A 16,838-nucleotide genomic window follows, 5' to 3' on the forward strand; every position below is an offset into this window, starting at 1 on the left:
ATTTGCTCTCAGTCTTGTTGTCAGCCGGTTACAGATAAAATTTAATTCTTCTTTGTTTGATTTAACAGTGCTTATGTCTTTGTCATGCCCATAAAAGCACTCTGAAACAAAGTAAATTAAGAGGAAAGGGAGGTTAGGGCCTTTGTGTGAGACTTTTGGAGGTTTGGAAAACATTTTCTTCTGTGGGTGAGACAGAGTTATTCTACACAGAGGTCGTGCCTGGCCCGCCTGCAGACAGGAAAGAAGCTTAATTGGTGGCCCTGTGGTCTGGATGCAGCTCAAGAGGGCAAAAGGTAAAAATTTTTACTCAGATGCCGCAAGGTGGAAAGAAGTACACAGTCTGTGAAATCTGAACGCTGTGTCTTGGTCTACTTACAGTTAATGAATATTCATGTTCAGGGCTCTGAGCTTGTAGTCCATTGTGGGATCTGATTGGTCCTTTTGTCATGAAAGTCATCAGACCAAAAGATGCTATTTATAAAATGACTTCACATGGTTCAGGATAATAATAAATATTCATTGTATATCTGGTCTATTTATTTATAAGTACTCATAGAATATTCATAAGGTGTTTACAAATGTATAAATTTATCATGAATTTACGAATCAGAGGGTCTGACATTCGCAGATGTACCCACTCCTCAGCAGAAGTTAGAAAGTTCCCAGACTCATGTTGCCTCTCCTGCATCTGCGCTCTCTGACAGAGGCTGTTGCTGGAACTGTCCAGCAATTGGTGCTGAAATGGCTCTTTTCTTTTATTCTGCACACTTTCTCCATACGGATGAGTCATACTCCACCATCCCAAACACCCACATCCTCACCCTGACATATCCACACACAGCACCCCCCCCCCCCCCCCCCCCCCGACACCCCCACCCCATTCCATGGTCACAATCCTCCAGCCGTCACAGATTAAAAAGCTCATAACCACGAGGAAATTCGGGATGACATTGCATAGAGGCATCACTGTGGGTGTTCGTGTTTTTTTAATTGTTCCACCCCCACCCCCACCCCCACCCCACAAACCCTACACCGCCTCCTCCTCTTCTTCTCTAAGAACATCCACTCTCCCAACATTTGCCCTCATTTTAAGCTCAGGATTCAAATTTGGGATGTGAGCTTCAGGGGATGGCTGCATATTGCAATTTACGCCTAGAGCAGGTTTCCTTTCCTGCCTCTGCTGCTCCGTGATGTGTGATTTGCAGTTAATGTGATGTTTGGAATGATGTGTGCGTGTGCTGTTGATCATGTAGTGGCTTATTGTTGATTTCTGAGACATATGTATACATAATGTGTTAATATATTAATGTATAAAATACCAGACACATACTGATAAGCAGGTTGCTGTTGCCCCCACCCCCCACCCCCTGCATTTTTTTTAAATGTCTCAACCACTATTGGGTTATGTCTTGGTACACACAGTCATGTTAGAATTGATCTTGTGGGCATGCTCAAACCACTGCTGAACATAGACTGTATACAGAAATGTACGTAGCTACTGTGACATTTTGTTGTAAAGCCTCGATCTAAACATTTTAGCCATTGCAGTCTTGGTTTTTTAAACCGGACATGATAGGCACAGACTACATTTTACTAAGAAACTCATGGTAGCAATGTTACAACTGGACCTAGGGAAAATCCTTGTGACAACATGAAACATGAAACTCTCCTCTCCCTTTAGCCTTTTTACAGGTTTATTTAGCTCTTGACTTCAGGGGCAACTAATGTACTGCAGCCTAAGCTTACCTAACCCCAAATCAAATGAACAAACAGACAAGTGATTAACCTTACTCCTTGCTTATTAAAACATGCAAAAAAGGATTAAATAAAAACACTTGCCTGTCCCTACCAGGGCTGTTACGTTATTAGTATGATTGAGGTTTACAGCCTACACATAAGTCAAATGAGGATCACAGCATACCCTGCTTTATCGTCTTTTTTTATTTTAATGGGCACCATAATGTACCAAATAATGATCGTGTTGTAGACAATTAGACATGAAATTTGCAAATGAGACCATCACAAAAGTATTTACTGAGAGCCAAAGTACTATTTCCACATAAATTTTGATACAGCTGGATGCCTTTGTGAAACCAGATGGGTTGCCCCCTGCTGGCCTTTAGAAAGAGTCCAGGATTAAGGTATTTCTGCATTGGCTTCTCTTTTCAGATGTCTGTATTCCCGGTTAGCATTATTGCTTCACAGTGAGAAAGTCCTGGCAGGGCTGAGCTTGCAAGGATATTCTCTTAGAAATTGGATCAGAAACATTCAGGGATAACCCTGTCAGTTTCAGCCCAGTACAATCTTGCAAAAATCTCAAGAGTCTCACTTGTTGGTTAAATAAAGGTTACAAAAAGTGTACACTCAAAGAGCTGTTGTCTTCTAAGTGTTAATACAATTTTCATCTCTTTACCTTCTTCTTCCGGTTCTCTGCAGAGATCTCTGTCAGTCTGCTGTCAGTCATTGTGACATTCTGCGGCATCGTCCTCCTCTCTGTCTCCCTCTTTGTTTCCTGGAAGCTCTGCTGGCTACCATGGCGGGACAAGGAGGGGGGAGGTCTGAGTCTGACATCAGGGTTGCTGCCTGGAACTGCTGGTGTCGGAAACCTTGCAGCTGCCGGGGGCTCGTCGCTCTTACCCCCGCTGCTGCAGAGGAAAGAGGGCCACTCCTCATCCTCATTGTACCCCACACTTGGCCAGCAGGGCCAGCACCACCCCCATTTCTCTGATCTGGTGGGGCTGGAGAGGGGTGAGGTCGGAGGGGTAGTTGGAGGGCCACATGAGACCCAGGAGCACTCCTACCTGGACATGGATTCCTACCCCAACAATGCTGGTGAGACAGAGGGAAGACTCACAGATATTAATCTCAGCCTGATCGAAAGAGCAATGCAATGGCTCCGTCAATAACATCATTTTAATATACTCACAGAGTACTGAATTTAATACATTTACCTGCATGCTCTAAAATAATTTGTCTGAACTGCACCACACAACTGTGATGAATACTGACCATTACTCTGTGTGTGTGTGTGTGTGTGTGTGTGTGTGTGTGTGTGTGTGTGTGTGTGTGTGTGTGTGTGTGTGTGTGTGTGTGTGTGTGTGTGTGTAAATGGGTTTCTTTCAGTGGTGCTACATTCTAGGAATATTACTTTTTCATCTTACTGGGCAGGTCTTTTATTACAGACATTTATTTAGTAGTAATGTTTAGAATGAGTGGCACACAGCAACTTTTAGCATCTAAATGACCAAAATCTAACTGCAAATTAATTTGTTTATACTTAAAAATTTTTGGACTATATGGTGCTGAGGAGTGACTTATTGCAACTGAAAGACCTTTGTTTCTGGCCAACTGATAAATGTATCTTTCCAGTTATCTTTGAATACTATAAATATATAAATTCACTAGTAGCTCCTTGGCTGCTAAATTTTCCTCTGCAGCTATTTTTATCAGATCATGCTCGCAGGAAACACCTGCATCTAGATCACAGGTGTCAGTCTCATTTTAGCTCATGCGCCACATACAGCCTAATTTGATCTCAAGTAGGATGGACTGGTAAAACCACTGCCTAATAACCTGTAAAGAGACCCTGTCCAAAACATTCCTTTTCTTTGGTGTAAAGCTGTGCACATACATTCTGAAAACAGTCAGATTTAATCAGCCATCCATTTATATAATAGATGATGAACAGCCGGAGATGTCTCAAGAAAAATGAGCGCCATTTCAGCAATATGTCTCTGTTTTTTTCCCATATTCAGTCACTCTTCTGTCATTATAAAGAAACACTGCAAAATTAAGGAAACACACAGTCCATTAATGAGCTGCAGCTCAATGCTTCCTTTTGTGAAACAGTAAAAATTCTCAAACCTCTGCAACTTTCACGCTTTGCAAAAACCATTCAAGGGGCCAGTTCTGGACCCCCCACACCTGCTGCCCTAAACAAAAAAACATGAGCAACAATTAGAGGATGAGCTGCCACTATTTTGATTATCAGTTAACTTAATATTGTCCTTGTCTCAAATTCCCAAATTGAATTTAATATTAATATTAAACATATTAAGGATGCTCAATGGAATTTGCACTGCATTATTATGATGGTAAAAAAATATTCACTATGAGGATAATAATGCAATATCTGTAGAAAATGTGGAAAAAGTAAGTGCTAATTATTTTAGAATAATATATCATTATTAGTAAAAATATAATAATTATAATGATAATAATCAAATTAAACTGTAGCTTTGTTTTTTTTTTAGCAGATTAAATAAACTCAAAATCCAGTCAGCAATAGGGTTACTATACAAATATTTAATTTTCAATTTCAGATATCACAATTATCATCAATACACGATTAATGCATTAATGTAATTTCGCTCTGATTTAAAGCTGTTTATGCATACTCACTGATTTCTGGTGTTTTGACTCAACAATAATAAAAAGGTGGCCTTAAAACAGGCGCCCAACTTTAAGACGTCCTGTGATGATGGGCTGTTTGGAACTGGCTTGTCAGCTGAGCTCAACATTAAATAAAAATAGGCAGCAATTAAAATAAGAAGCTAAAATAGAAAATTTTGTCAGAGATATTTTGGACCTGAATTTATAAAAAAAACAGCTCTTAGTTTTCATCCTTGAGTTTTATTTATGCTGGCTGTCATCTCTGGCGCACGCTGTTTATCATTATTCAATATCAAATGTTTGCTGGCTGCCTTTATTGCAGTTTGATGTAGCCTTGTTTCACATCTCTCTATGTCTTTAATGCTGGCTCATGTTCCGCTATTGTAAATATGTCTGCTCATTCCTTCACTCCCCTCTGCTGGTAAATCACTGCCTGCTAAATCAAAGTACTACAATCAATGAGATCAATGTTGCTGTCAAAAATGCAGGTCTTTAGTGCCACTGTAACAAAACAAAACAAGCGTGTGAGTCACCAAAGATTTTATACTCCTGTAGGAACTCTGAAGCTGAGTCAGACGTCTCCAGACGTTCCCAACTCAGAGGGTGGAGCCCATAAAGACCTGCCGAACGCTCACTCGCAGCAGCAGGTCACCTCGCGGTCAGTATCGAGTGTGTGTGTGTTTATTTTTCATTTAAGTCTCTTAGTCCTGACGTTTTCGCCCACATATTCAAAGACAAAGTGGTGAATAAAAACAGGAGGGAACTTTAACCTCAGTGCTGGTGATCATTACCTTACATCCATTAAAAAAAACAAATCAATAAGAGGAGGACTCTACCTTTAAAAATGTTTTTTGAAAAGCAGTCCTAAAAATCACATTACTCAGATAATAGTGGTTTTAATCTTGCTCTTCTTTAATGAACACTTTTGAGGTCTTGTTTTGAACAGTTTTGCATGATGTCTCACCTTATGAATGCATGGATTTTTTTCCAAAGCAAAGGCACAAATATTAACGCTACAAAAACTAAGGTGCACAGTTCCTGACATTTTTATGTTTTTTTTGAAGAAAATCATCATCATGCAGCTAGCCTTACTGTCTTAAGCCTGCTTTTATTTATATTTTATTTATATATTTTCATTCATCTAAGCATGCCAATTTTATTGGAAAAATATGTGTACCAAAGGTGTGGAAATTCTGAGGCAAATATAAACTGTGAGTAAACTCCAATTTAGAAGGTTTACCCACGACTACATCTCTGATAAGGCTGCTGAATCACTCTGCTGCACAGCATCTTTTTTGTGTGTGTGCATATATATCTGCATTCGGTGCTGTTCACTTAATATTCACCCTCTGAGCTCTTTTATCTGTGTTTAGGCCCAAGCCCATGACTCACCAGCTCTCCAGTCCCGATTTCCACGGAGAGGAGAAGGAGCAGGTAACCAGCATTGGGCAGATTAAACCAGAGCTCTACAGACCCAAGGGCGACCAGGGTGATGGCAAACAGGGCGACACCTGCGGCAAGATCAGCTTCCTCCTGCGCTACGCCTTCAAGTAAGTCAGCAAGTCTGTACCAAAAGCAACCTGCTCACCCTGCCAGTGTCTTCTTATGTAAAAAGTGGAGAATTTTAACATTAATAAATCATTTACAATATAAAGTTTTATGGTAAATGGTGCTGCTATTACATCACCACACAGTCAGGCTGCACTAGCAGTGAGGCTGTTATTGACTGTGCATACTGTGCATACTGTGCTTTCAGCAAAGAGGTAAAAACACACGTACACAGTAAACTTTTCTTTTCTATCATAAGACATTCAGCACAATCCACCACAGAATGCAACAGCTTCATTAGTTTTGAGCGTTACCACACTAATATATATGTATATTTGCATTTTCAGTTATAGATTTGCATTTGTGTTGAGTACTAATAAGCACATATGCTAATTAATGGTAAGATTAAGAAATATGCAATGCAAATGCAGAATTGAATGGCAATCCATCTTACAGTAGTTGGGGAATTTTAGTCAGGAGAACTGGCTGTAAATTGAAGATGTAACCACTAAGATCTCACCCATTGGTTTGTGAAGCTCTGCTTCGTGAACATTTTGGGATGTGACTGGAGAGTTGTATAAGTACCAGAATTTTACCATTAATAAAGTATTTGTTATTTTCAGGTGATTCCAGTCCATATGTGATATGTTACATATGAGGTGTAATTTCATCAAGTGTAATTTCATTATGGTCATTTTATGACTACATGAAAAAATCCCTAATTTCTGCTACTTTTGGCCAAAAAAGTGGATTGGAAGAATTTTTGGACCTTTATATCTTAAATCATGGACTTCCTGTTGCCCTGAAAAAAAATGAGGCTAGCTAAGACTGCATATTAGATTAGAAATATATGCTTTTCTTACCTCTTCAGAGTCCTTTCTTGAAATAAAGGGAATCGCAAAAACACCACCTGGACCTTTTGACAGTGCCGAAGTTTGGAAAAAAAAAAAGTTTTTTTAAACTTCTGTAAATTAAAATTTTGAATTTCCATGAATCTGAGCCTGTGATATATTGGTCAGAAATTATTAGAAAATGACAATAAATCTGTTTAAATATACATAATATTTATTTTCTAGGACTTATACACTGCTAAATACAGTTTTGCATAGGGCAAAATCAGGGGGGTACCCGACGTGCCATATCTCAAACACCGTAAGTTGAAATTTTCCACGATCCTTTTTGACAACAAAATGAAACAAAAATAACTTGACTTTACAATGATTTTGAAAATTTGGCTGCCAGTACCCACTATTAGCACAGCTACAGTGACAGTGAGACAAATTATTAATTATATATTTACCTGATACTCTAATAGGTGTCAACACCACAAATACAGTTGAGAGGTCCAGTTCAGTGGTTAATTTAGAGGAGGTGATGCTGAGCAGACATCTGCTGGCTTAAGGATCTACCTGTTAGCCACCTGCTCCTAGCTCCTAATTAAATTGGGTGAGTTATAGAAAAAATACCACTCTGTACAGTTTTTATGACAGAGGAAATAAGCTCTAGAGACCAAAACCATTTTTAGCAGACTAAAAGATGCTTGTTGGTATTGGGTAAGTTGGGTATTTTATTATTGGGAGTCTATAAGGATTGACTAGCCTCACCTCGAGTGGCCACTGCAGGTATTATAATTTCTAGCACTTTCACGTTGTCTTAATTTTTCGGCTCTGGAAGTTACTGCCTGGTCTGGACTAACAGACCAGTGGTGCCATGCATAAAACAAGACCACTAGCCTGGTTAAAAGATGAGCAGATGAATAAATTCAGCACCCTGTAGATTCTTGTGAAAGCAGGGATTTGTATGTGTAGAATTTAAACCCTGAGAACAACTTCTCAGCTTTGTATGATGAAACCAAAACTGGTCTGAACTACCAACGCGTCTCTGTTGAACGCCGAACCACTTTGATCGTGCAAGGTTGTAAAGCTGTTCAAATACTAAGTCAGGTGCCACAAACAGGCACTGATTTGCTGGATTTCTTCATGGCACAGAACAAAGAGGACGCTTCTCAGGAAAATATCTTCCAGCGTGTTTCTCCACTTCAGTAGACACAAAAAGAAATCCTCCAACTGAAGTAGAAAATTGAGCTCGACACAGCAAGCGCCCTCATTCTGAAAAACACCAGCTAACTTATCACTAGCATGAGACGTGAGAGTTGTTGTCTCAGCTGTGCTCTCATTTGTTTATGGTAATAAACTGAAATATTAATGTTTAAAAATGTGAAAGTGGTACCATTAAATGTGACCAAGCTTCATCTGTGTCTATATATACTGTGTGGCACAGACTTTGTCCTCCGCAGTTGCTTTCATGTTGTTCCTTTGACGGCACTCAGTTGAATGCTCTCTGCTGGAGAGCACGGGTCTGCTGGCTCTAAGTGTTTAGCTGTTGGCTGCCATGCTGTGTGGACTGGGTGTGTACATGAATGTGAATGCAAGTCAGGTCGCTGGTGGGTTGTGGGAAGGAGTGTGTCTGCTGCTCAGCTGGCAGCCCCCATCTCTGCCTGCCTTGACATGTAGAAACACTGCGATGGGCGAAAGTGCTGATGGTCAGAAAAGAAAGGGAGCGAGAGGCCGTTTCAGTCATGAATTATATATGGAGAGCCACTTTAAACAGCAACCATGTCAACACATAATAACGCCAGACTGTGTTATAGCTGAAGTTACAGATACAGAGAATTAGCAAGGGAGCTGGTTGGAGGAGGGGGGGTAGTGGATGGTGAAAATGATTTGTGTGTACCTTTTTTCCCCATTTATACAGTCACATGATAACATGGCAATCTGTACTCGCTTGGCATACATTACATTGCTTCATTAAGACCAATGAGAACATGTGAGTGAAGAGGAAAGGTCTGAGACGTGGCAAAACAAGTGTGGGCAGGTGTGCATGCACGAGGAGGTGTGTTAGTGTTGCAGCTGTGATAAGATTGGTATGTTAATGTGTGAAAGCCCGCTGTTTGGAGTGTAACAGTCAGAACAACAATGTCAGTCTTCCTCAGATCCTGTGGGAAAGGCAATTCTATTGACAATCCCATTAAAAGCTGACACATTTCCTCTGTGGGAATAACAGCTAGCTTTTGGGCATTGTCTGCCAGGAATAAGGCCGTGAATTTCACTCCCTGTTCGAGCAGTAATAGGTATATTCTCTGCAGGATGCCTCAGGGATTGTGTAAAAAACCTGGGGTTTGGTTCAAGCTCATGTATTGCGCTGTAAAAAGACATATGAGTGCAGGAAAACCTGCAGCCATGTTATTCTATCAAGTAACAAGTAATGGAAAATTCATAATAATAAAGGAGAAGTAGATTTGTTTTTTTGTGTGCACAAGCTTCCTGTCATTTCAAATTATTGTACATAAGAGCGACGCTGTGAACTGCACTGATGTATTGTGGTGACTGCAGAATCTTGGCTGCCAACGTATCCCAAAATCATACAGAATCAAGTGATTATTAGATGCAGTTTTTAAATGACTTTCAGGTTCGTTCATGTTAAAATATTTTCCTGCTTGGAAATCTAATTTCCTGCAGCAGTTCTTCTCCCTGATTCGATGTGATCGTAAACTCGTAGGCATGTTTATCCGATCGCTGTAATTGGATGTGATACAGAGGTAAACACATGTCTGGATCGGCCACGGCTGTACTGAATGCTCCACATGAACAGGAGACATTACAACTGCCAGGGTCACTGCTGGCGTTTGCCCTGCTGATCCTTCCTCGGCCCCAAAGTTCACGCTGTTCTCCTTAAGCAGCTAATGAAGTGCTGACACACTGGTTAACTCGTGGAGACACAGTCTAACGAGGTCTGATTAAAAGCCTCCGAGCCATCTTCATCTTCATCTGCTAATTAAATACATAATAAATGACTTGGGAGATGCAGCCATGATGGTGTGATGGCGCATTCAGATGTCAAGGCATGTGCGTCAGCCTGCTTGTGTGTGCGTGTGTGCGCGTGTGTGCGCGTGCGTGTGTGTGTGTATGTTGCATGCGTGTTTCTTTGCGTGATGAAAAAATACTCACAGTCCAGCTACAGTGCTTACGTGTGCATTTATGAGTGAGCGTTTGCTTTGTTGACATGAAAGAGTCGGAAGTGTTATTTTTGGATCAAAGCTGCTGACAGTATGATTTTTTATTTTTTTTTATTTGGAGAAAGAAAACATGTCATATACATGTACAATATAAGATTCTTTTTATTTTCTCCTCAAGCAGCACTTTGAGCTCAGGATATTAAAACCTTCACAAGGCCAGAGCCCGTATTAGCTTTTTGGCCACATAAAATAATTGCGAGGTTTCTGATACTTTGATTAGTTTACTGGAAGAAAAATAATCAGAAACTATTTTAATAGCTGACTTATTAAAAAAAAAAATCCACTGGTGCATAATGTTAAAATAATCAGCAGATTAATGGTTAGTGAAAGTAATTGTTAGCTACAACCTGTTTCTATTTATGTATTTATATTACAGTTATAATTGAAAAACATGCGACCATTTTACATATCTTTAATGAAACAATCCTTTAAACAGCAACACTATTGATTGTGACATTTAGTTGTATGAAAATACCCATCAATCAACGTGGAAGTGATAGACACATGCAAATGTTGGTGTGTGACATACACTTTGTTCACAGTTAAATTACCAATGAAATGAAAACAAAAAAATAAATAAAACAACCCATGTTGCTGATGATCACGCTCCATTCAGGATTCCTTTGGGTTTGATTTCCTAACCCACCCAAAAACACTTGAGATCTTTGGGGTTGCACATCCTTTTTAATTCAATCATTTTAGTCCCTAAGAGGTAAAAGCTTGCAGTATGTAAAAGAAAAACAAATGTCTGCTGCACTGCTGTAAGGTATAGTTCTCAACCTGAGCCATACATCACACATTTAATCTTATTAATGAGAGTAATGTAAGGTGAACAAATATAATATCTGCATAAATACTACAAGTTAAAGATTTTCTTTAGGATGATTTTATTTGAATTATTTTCAACTACACTAGTCGTCTGACAACTTCTTTAGATTCAGCTCAGGACCTCTCCTGGAGCTCGTACTCCCTGTTTGGGAACCACTGCCTTAGGCAATCACTGTAGTATTGATTAAATGTACGAGAAATATGCAATCAGTCAAACAAATGTGTTTACACTGATGGCACTGGCAGCTCAATGCTTGCATGTTTTAGTATTTTTTTTTTGTATGGATTTTGAATCTGTCTCTTGTGTAAAGCTGCAGCTAATGACTTATCAGACTAATTATTTTTTGATTAATTGTCTGTGAAGTATGAGAAAATATGAAAAAGTGCCCAGATTTCCAAAGCTGACACCTTCAGATCGCTTGTTTTGTCAGACCGACCGTCCGAAACCAAAGATGTGATTTATTATCACGTGTGACAAAGAAAAGCTGCAGCTTCTCACATTTTAGAAGCAAAGTTTAAACATGCAAGCCTAAAACATTTGTTAAAATGATTAATCTATACTGCTGTGAAATATATTAATTCTCTTGTTATTGGGTGATAAATTATTCATCTTTTCTGCTCTACACTTATGCACCAACATCTCTATGACCCAAGTGACTACAGATTAAGGGGTACTGTGTTAAGGTTAATTAATGAGCTCAGCTTTGGACAGACGCGCTGGCTGAACATCTGTGCTTGCTGTGCTTACATTGCTGATAGTGCAACCAAGATACAGCTGCACGGATGAGACACAAACACACACACACACACACACACAAGCTATTCTGGATACTCTTTGCTCTAGAGACACTGAACCTCCCACGCCATTATGCGTGTATGAGTTCTGCCTAGGTGTTTGTGTGTGTGGGGAGGCTGACCCTGTCTAGGTCTCATGTGTGTTTGTGTAAATTTGGGTGCCCCTTGGCTTCGTGCTTTTTTATATATAAGTTTAATGGAGTTTTCTGTGTATGTTTGTCTCAGTACGGAGCAGTTGGTGGTGAAGATACTGAAAGCTTTGGACCTGCCAGCGAAGGATGCCAACGGCTTCTCTGACCCTTACGTGAAGATTTACCTACTGCCAGACAGGAAGAAGAAATTCCAGACAAAGGTGCTTCTCACTCCCACCACACTCATCCTCTGTGGCAAACTGCTCACTTAATGCTGTGCAAAAAACAAACAAGCTAAAAGAATCCCCTCAACATTTAAACAGCAGGTCTGGCTTTTTGTTTTCTCTCTGCTTGTTTCCTGGTGCTATTATGACCCAGCCTCCCCATGGAGAATCATTACAGCTCCACTAATGTAATCTAATCTAATCTGGGGCATAATTTATTCAGGATAATGTTCTTCAGACTATTACAGGGCTCTGCTGCTCAACTCCTCTGTGTTATTCTGGTGTTTGAGGACAGCTGAGTCAATATTTGAGTACATTTCAGGACATTCTGTACCAGGAAATGTACCCTTAGCCCTTGAAAAATCCTCCTCTCTTTTAATTTATTCTCTGTGGAGAGGCTCAGAACTTATGAGCTCAGTGGCCTCACAAATATGAGTTGTCGTTCTCTGTGTTAGCCCTATAAACATCACTGGTAGGGCCCTGTTTCTGAACTTGGGGATCTGTGTAACGTGTAAGTAAAAACAGAATTAAATGATGTGTATTTAACACTGACTGAGCAGGGGTGTCAAATTCAGTTTCTCCAAAGGCCACAATGGGAAATGAGAATCACATCAAGGGCCAGATATGCTTTAATCACATCGAGGTCTATTGACACTCGACAGTCCACACAGCAGTTTATTAGCCTTCATAACCGTTACTCAAAAAAAAAAGATCTTTGATCATGTAGCTCACCTTTGTCATACAGCAGAGATGTCTGCCATGAAACCTGCTCCGTCTCTTTGAGATTGGGCCATTGTGCTGCAGCTGCATTTCAGTTCAGCTACATTCTGAAGCCTTCATTCCCAGTCTGTGAATCGATATCTCAGGTGGATTCAGTCATCAAAATGACGACGCAAACGGTGTTCTTTGAAAACAGAAATTGTCTCATGGCAATGGATAAAGGGGGCTCTCTTCACACCCAGCTACACTGCTGTTTAAAAGCCTGCAGATCATGGCTTTACTGAAAAGATTTCATTGGATATTTTATTTTATTCTTACTGTAGATGATGAAATCCCCAATTTTTTAAAACTTTTTGACCATGGAGTCTTTCACAGCTCTCCATCTTTACTCCATCTCGACTTACTTTCTCTTAAGCATTCGATATTTAGAAGTCCTGTTGTCAGTTAACGCTATTGATTGGGAGACGTTCACTACATGGTTCGCTTTTGGTCTTTTGCAATTTTTTCTCATCAAATTTAAAGGTACAGTGTGTAAAATATCACCGCTATATATCAGTTGGTTGCAGATTACAGTCAGTTGAATCCTGTTTTCTTACCCTTATCAATTCAAGTGCATAATCCAAGCTACGGTGGCCACAAATAACTTTGGCTGCTGTTCATCTGCAGTGAGTATATTTACTCTGGAAAACTTTGAAAAAAGGCTGTAAAACTTTGTGTAAGGAGTCCGAGGTGAGTCCAAGAGTCAGTGAAGCTCAATTCTGTCCAGTGACAGCGATACTGAGGTGAGGTTGTGAGAATATCCTGACCTTTCCTGTTGGTAAGCACTGCTGCCACTGTTAGCCTCTATTAGCTGCTGTTAGCTGGCATTAGTGAAACTTTCTTTGACGTGGCTCTAACATTGTTGGACTTGGGCGCCTAGCAAATAAATTCTCACATGAGAATGTAATCAAACTGTTTTCCAGAGGCAACGTGTGGTTTTAGGACACTCGTTCCTAACATAAGCTGGCATAATGTTAGCTTATAATGAGCTGCTGTTGTTGTTTAGTTGGATCACTGTCAGCTGTCCGGAGACGAGAGGATCACATGTCTAATCTGCTGACAAAAAGTAACTGTGACAATTGTGTGTAAATAAGCACGTTTATGCACGTTTTAGAGTTTCAGTTCTGGAGATGAGGCTTGAGGTGAGGATGAGGATGAGGATGAGGATGAGATGAAATGAAAGTGAGGGAGGAAAGACAGTGAAAGTGGAGGAAAGTGGTGAATGAGGAGAAAGACATAAACTGAAAGAAATGATAAAAATATACATGTACAAATATTAAATGGACATGTATAGTTTGCAAGAGCTATTTGTGATCTTAAAATTGAAATTAACATTATGACCAGTGTATTGAAGATGACGGGGCAACATGGCAGCTTCCACAAACCTCCTATGTATTTTTAATGGATGACAATGCATCAATTTGCCGGAAGATGTAATTACACACTCATCAATGTGTATTCATGAGTAAAACATTCTCAACATGACTGCTCCTCCCTGAGCCTGGGTCAGCTGGAGGTTCCTTCCTGTTAAAAGGGAGTTTTTTAAGGTTTAGTAAACCCTTCCTACATTCCTATAAACCGACCTACTCTCTTACTACAACTTGATAAATGATAAAGATGATGAATTATGTAGCTGTGCAGTACTGATGGCGATGAAGGTGATGACGATGAGATGAATGTACAGTACCGCACAACCATGAAGAGCATTACAGCTCTTCTGAAGGCACCACTCCATCAGGTGCTTCAACAGGTGGTGCAGCATCTTCGCCCTCGGCTGTTACTTCTATTTCCACTAAAGGGGTAGGGGGCAACTGATCTCTTCATCCGAGTGATGAACATAGTTATGGGGAGTTATACCTATATACCACAAAAACCCAAGATATAGGGAAAATTCTGCAATACAGAATTAGATATATTTTTAAAAAAATACAGTGAAGCTGCAATAAGTAAATGGCAATATAGCAAGGGATGTAATTACTGTATGGTCTTAACCAGGGTTATAATAGTTTTGGATTTTACATTATAGTTTAGTTTTAGTTAGTTTTTACTTTTTTTTCTCTAATTCAGTTAGTTTTAATTAGTTTTCAGAGCGGTTTTTCTCGTTTTTATTAGTTTTTATTTTTGGTTTCATGCTTAGTTTTAGTTAGTTTCAGTTAGTTTCAGTATTAGTTTTAGTATTTTCATACCTAATCAGGTGCAAGACTCAAGGCGCAAAAGTGAATATTGTGTAATGAAAACTTCACAAAAGATACCGTTTAAAGAAATATATTCAACACCCAACAGTTCACAAGACATGCTAAATTTGTGTAATATTAAGGACACACATGAACATCAACAGGGAGAAACAAAGAAAAACATGAACTCCCAAACTCAATAAATTCTACAATAAACTCCTCAATAAACTTCAGCATCAGTGCAGCAGATTAATAACGCCTACCTGTGGTGTTAAACAAAAACAAACTCTTTGAAGGAGTCAAAGCTCAAATCCAGCTGCATCCTGATGTTCTCACCACCTGATGCTGCTTCTCTTTTGGAGCTAGCTTGGTTAGATGCTGCTAATTAAACTTGCAGGGTCTTTGTACACAACCTACGGAAGTGTCCGACCTCATGTCCACATTTATGCTTGTGTAGCTGGATTGTGTGTGTTAATTACCTTGTGGTCGTGTGCAGGTGTTTTATATGCAGCGCAGGCTGGGACTTCTTTTTTGGTCCTCGCTCTTTGTGCTCAGTTTTTTGGCTGCAAACATATTTGTCCCTGTTTTTTTTCACTTTCTTCATTCCTTCACGTCCATCCTGATAGTTTCAGCAGTCTCCTACCAGGAATTTGCTGACAGTTGTGAGTCCTTATATTGATGCTTTGATTATTATTCCTGATTGTTATTCTCTCACTGATAAAGTAGCCGGAAACGCACAAGGACGCAACAGTTTGAGGTGGACTTTGATGTTGCTGGTTTTTCCTGACTGAGAAATGTTCCGCACATTTTTCATCTCCACAACAAGACTTTCGATTCTATCTGTGCTCTTGTACTCAAAGAACCTCCATACGGGACTCTGCCGCTTTCTCGGCAGACCGCAGCCATTACAGCGTGGTGAGCGCACGCACATGCGCACTCACACAGTTGTCCTGTGGCGCTCCCAGCTTAAACTCGGAGAGCAGAAAAAATGATTTCATATCAATCCACAAGGCTTAAAAAAGAAAAAAAACAAACCAGTAAATGAAAGTCAGTTTATCGATAATTTCAGTTAGTTTTAGTTAGTTTTGTAAACTCACAATTCAGTTTTAATTAGTTATCGTTTTTTCCTTTTAATTATAGTTTTTATTTATTTCAGTTAACGACAATGTTTTTTCAATTTCAGTTTTCGTTATTTCGTTCGTTTTCGTTAACTATAATAACCCTGGTCTTAACCTTGCAATATAAAGCACCCAAAGGCAACTGTTTGTTGTGATTTGGTGCTATATAAGTAAAATCAAATTGAATAAATTGAAATGAAATTCTTTTTTTCTATTAAATAACTTAAAAAATGACTTATTGTAACTTTAAATATTATATTAGTCAAAAAAGAAACAAGTTTTATATTGTCAAATACGTTTTCAGTCTTTGTTTTAAATCTATTTCTCAGTACATCATTTTAATCCCAGTTGATTGGTTAGTCACTGGCAGGATTGGTAATTTGTTCACCAAACACAAATGCACAAATCAACCTCGCTGTCATCGCTGTCATCGCTGTCATCGCTGTCATCGCTGTCATCAGTGTCATCAGTGTCATCAATGCCTCGACTGACTGAAGCTGACTGAAGCTGGACTGCTGCCATGCTGGATGTTGGCATGCGTGTTTCATGTGCTTGGGAGCACCATTTCTGAATGTTTGTTCTTGGTGGAAATCTGACTTGACAAACGTAACAAGATGAGGTGCTCCAATGTGTATTTGTGCCATCCTTGCAACACCCCACCCTGCGGCTGTTTCAGCAGGACAATGCCCGTCCCCACACTGTCAGAGCAGTGCAGGGCTTTCTGGATCTGCAGCATATCCAGACACTTCCTAGGCCAGCATTTAGTCCTGACATGGCTCCTGTTGAATATGCCT

At 39.7% G+C, this 16,838-nt stretch overlaps 1 protein-coding gene across 2 annotated transcripts in view; it reads left to right on the plus strand.

Annotated features, from left to right (window-relative positions):
* syt3 (synaptotagmin III) overlaps positions 1 to 16,838 on the plus strand; it is a 47,607-nt gene that overhangs the window by 18,322 nt on the left and 12,447 nt on the right. For both annotated transcript variants that reach the window (XM_030736097.1, XM_030736098.1), the window contains 4 exons: positions 2,437 to 2,832; positions 4,948 to 5,050; positions 5,766 to 5,942; positions 11,864 to 11,990. In XM_030736097.1, the coding sequence (XP_030591957.1) occupies positions 2,437 to 2,832; positions 4,948 to 5,050; positions 5,766 to 5,942; positions 11,864 to 11,990 (803 nt within the window). The remainder of the gene's footprint in view (positions 1 to 2,436; positions 2,833 to 4,947; positions 5,051 to 5,765; positions 5,943 to 11,863; positions 11,991 to 16,838) is intronic.

Source organism: Archocentrus centrarchus, chromosome 8 (assembly GCF_007364275.1).
Source record: "Archocentrus centrarchus isolate MPI-CPG fArcCen1 chromosome 8, fArcCen1, whole genome shotgun sequence".
In the NCBI taxonomy this organism is placed as follows: Eukaryota; Metazoa; Chordata; class Actinopteri; order Cichliformes; family Cichlidae; genus Archocentrus; species Archocentrus centrarchus.